Here is a 2500-nt window from a genome sequence, read left to right on the forward strand (position 1 = left end):
ATGAAAAAAGAAAAAAAAAAAAAAAGAAGAAGAAGAAAAGAAAGGAAAGGATAAAGGAAAAGACGAAATATGGAACCATTTTTATGCCCAATTACGAAACACTCGAGGAATGTTTGACCTGAAATGTTGGCTCGAAGCGAGTTAGTGAAAACGGTTTTAAACCATATCGATAAGAACGATAAAGAGAGTTATGGCTGCAGTCGTTGGCGTAATACGAAGTGAGAAAGGGGAGAGTGTGTCGCGTTCGGCAGTTTTATATTATCAGCCTCATCAGCTGTCACGCTCCTCGGCTTCGGAGACTCTCCGTGTGCTGAGTAAGAAAATAACGTTTCTAGTTCTGGGCTCTCGTACTATACAATATCGTATAGATTATGTATTAATAATATTAATAATAATAATAATAATAATAATTAATAATTAATAATTAATAATGATGAATGAACAGTAATAATAATTGTAATAGTAATAATAATGATAGTCAATGATAATACTAATACAAAAGAAAACAAGAAGTCGATGGAAAGCAAAAGCTAATAAAAATAAAATAAAACAAAGAAGAAGCAAAAAACAAAAAAAAAGGGAAAACAAAAGAAAAAAGCTTACTCGTTAATTTTCTTTTTTTTTTTTTTTTTTTTTTTTTTTTTTTTTTTTTTTTTTTTTTTTTACAAAATATATATTCCTTAACTCACCGATACTTTCGTCTTCGTGTCCAACTCGAGCACGATTTTCTGCAGCTCGCAATTTTGCCGGCGCAACACAGAGATCTGTGAAAAAGAAGATTACAGAAAATAGGGGAAAAAAAGAAAAAAAAAGAAAAAAAAAAAGAGAGAGAGAGAGAAAAAAAACAAGTTAAAAAAATTAAAATGTGACGTAGGAAAAAAAAAGAAAAAAAAGAGAAGGAAAAAAAAATCAGAAAGAGAAAAACCAATTGGAGTAACATTTTTTTTTACATTACATTTTTACGAAAAATTTTTCATTTCTTTAACATTCTTTCTTCCCCCCTCTTTCCATTCCTTTCCTCTCTCTCTCTCTCTTCTTCTTCCATCCTTCCTTCCTTCCTTCCTTCGTTCCTTTCTTTACTCGACGAAAGAAAGAAACAAAGAAAACAAAAAGAGAGAGAGAGAGAGAGAGAGAGAGAGAGAGAGAGATAAAAAAGAAAGAAAAAAAAAAAGAAAAAGAAAGAATAAACGCTTCGTAATCAGGGTGTCGACTTAAATATTGGTAACCATAATCAGAGAAGGAAGTCCGGTGGTGTTGGTGGTGGTGGTGGTGGTGATGGTAGTGATGGTAATGGTAATATTAATGGTGATGGTGGTGGTAGTGGTGATGGTGGTGGTGGTGGTGGTGGTGGTATAGGGAGGCGGCGAACGGCGCGATGAGCGCGTTTCTGTTTGCCTTTCTTATCTCAGGTTTGCCTTGCGATAATTCCCCCTCCACCTTTGGCCCCCTCATCCTCACCCCTTAGCCTATCTTCCATTTCTCCCACTCTTCTGCTCTCATACCTCTCGCCTAACCCTCTCTCCTCACTCCACCTTCCCTTCGTAGCTTCGCGATTCGTTTCTATTTCACTCGAACAGTCGTGCGATCTTATTCCTCTCTCTCTCTCTCTCTCTCTCTCTCCCGTCATATTTTTACCATACGTTGCTCTCCCCCACCCTCCCCCCTTTCCACCTCTCCTATCCCCACTCTTACCTATCTTATATAAAAAAAAAAAAAAAAAAAAAAAAAAAAAAATCCTCGTAAGCGAACGTTCAAAAAGATGGGACCTATGCGTAATCCAGCTGCGTCGTTGTGCATCCTCGATAAACATTATTTTTTTTTTTCTTTTTGTTCTTTTATGTCCTTTTCTTTTTTTAACGTTTCGTTTTCTCCTTTCTTTTGATACTCTGTTTCCGTTCCACTTACTTCACGATTCTCGGTGAAATAATAATAATAAGGATGAAGATTGGTATTAAAAGAACGGGCAAAAGGGCGGAGAGGAAAGAAAGAAAATACCATAGAGAATAAAAAAAAAAAAAAGGAGAAAGAGAAAAGGAAAAGATTAGAGAAAAAAAAGAAATTATTTCTCGCGATTGTATTTTTTTTTTCCTTTCCTTTTTGTGTGTGTGTGTGTGTTTTTGTTTCTCTACCTTCACGACTTTTTCTTTTTTTTTGTTTTTTTTTTTGTTTTTGTTTTTGTCCAATTGCATCCTTCAGTTTGCATCCAGGATACAATATATATTTTTTGATTTGTTACCTTTATCTGATCCAATGAAATAATCCTCGTTAAGAATGAATAAAAATTAAAGGCGAAATGAGAAGGAGAAGTCGTTCAACGTGATTTTTAGTTCCGCGATTGAATTAGAAAGAAGGAAAAAAAAGGAAAATGAAAAAAAAAAAAAAAAAAAAAAAAATTATTTCTCGCGATTGGTATCGTCCTTTTTTTCTTTTTTCTTAATTAATCAATTAATTAATGAGAAATCAATGAACTTATCGAACGTCAGTAATATAACATAACCGA

At 34.0% G+C, this 2500-nt stretch overlaps 1 protein-coding gene across 1 annotated transcript in view; it reads right to left on the minus strand.

Moving 5' to 3' along the window:
* LOC124955144 (thyroid receptor-interacting protein 11-like) overlaps positions 1–2500 on the minus strand; it is a 41053-nt gene that overhangs the window by 32689 nt on the left and 5864 nt on the right. The window contains exon 3 of the mRNA XM_047509112.1: positions 690–764. Coding sequence (XP_047365068.1) covers positions 690–764 — 75 coding nt within the window. The remainder of the gene's footprint in view (positions 1–689; positions 765–2500) is intronic.

Source organism: Vespa velutina, chromosome 17, assembly GCF_912470025.1.
Source record: "Vespa velutina chromosome 17, iVesVel2.1, whole genome shotgun sequence".
In the NCBI taxonomy this organism is placed as follows: Eukaryota; Metazoa; Arthropoda; class Insecta; order Hymenoptera; family Vespidae; genus Vespa; species Vespa velutina.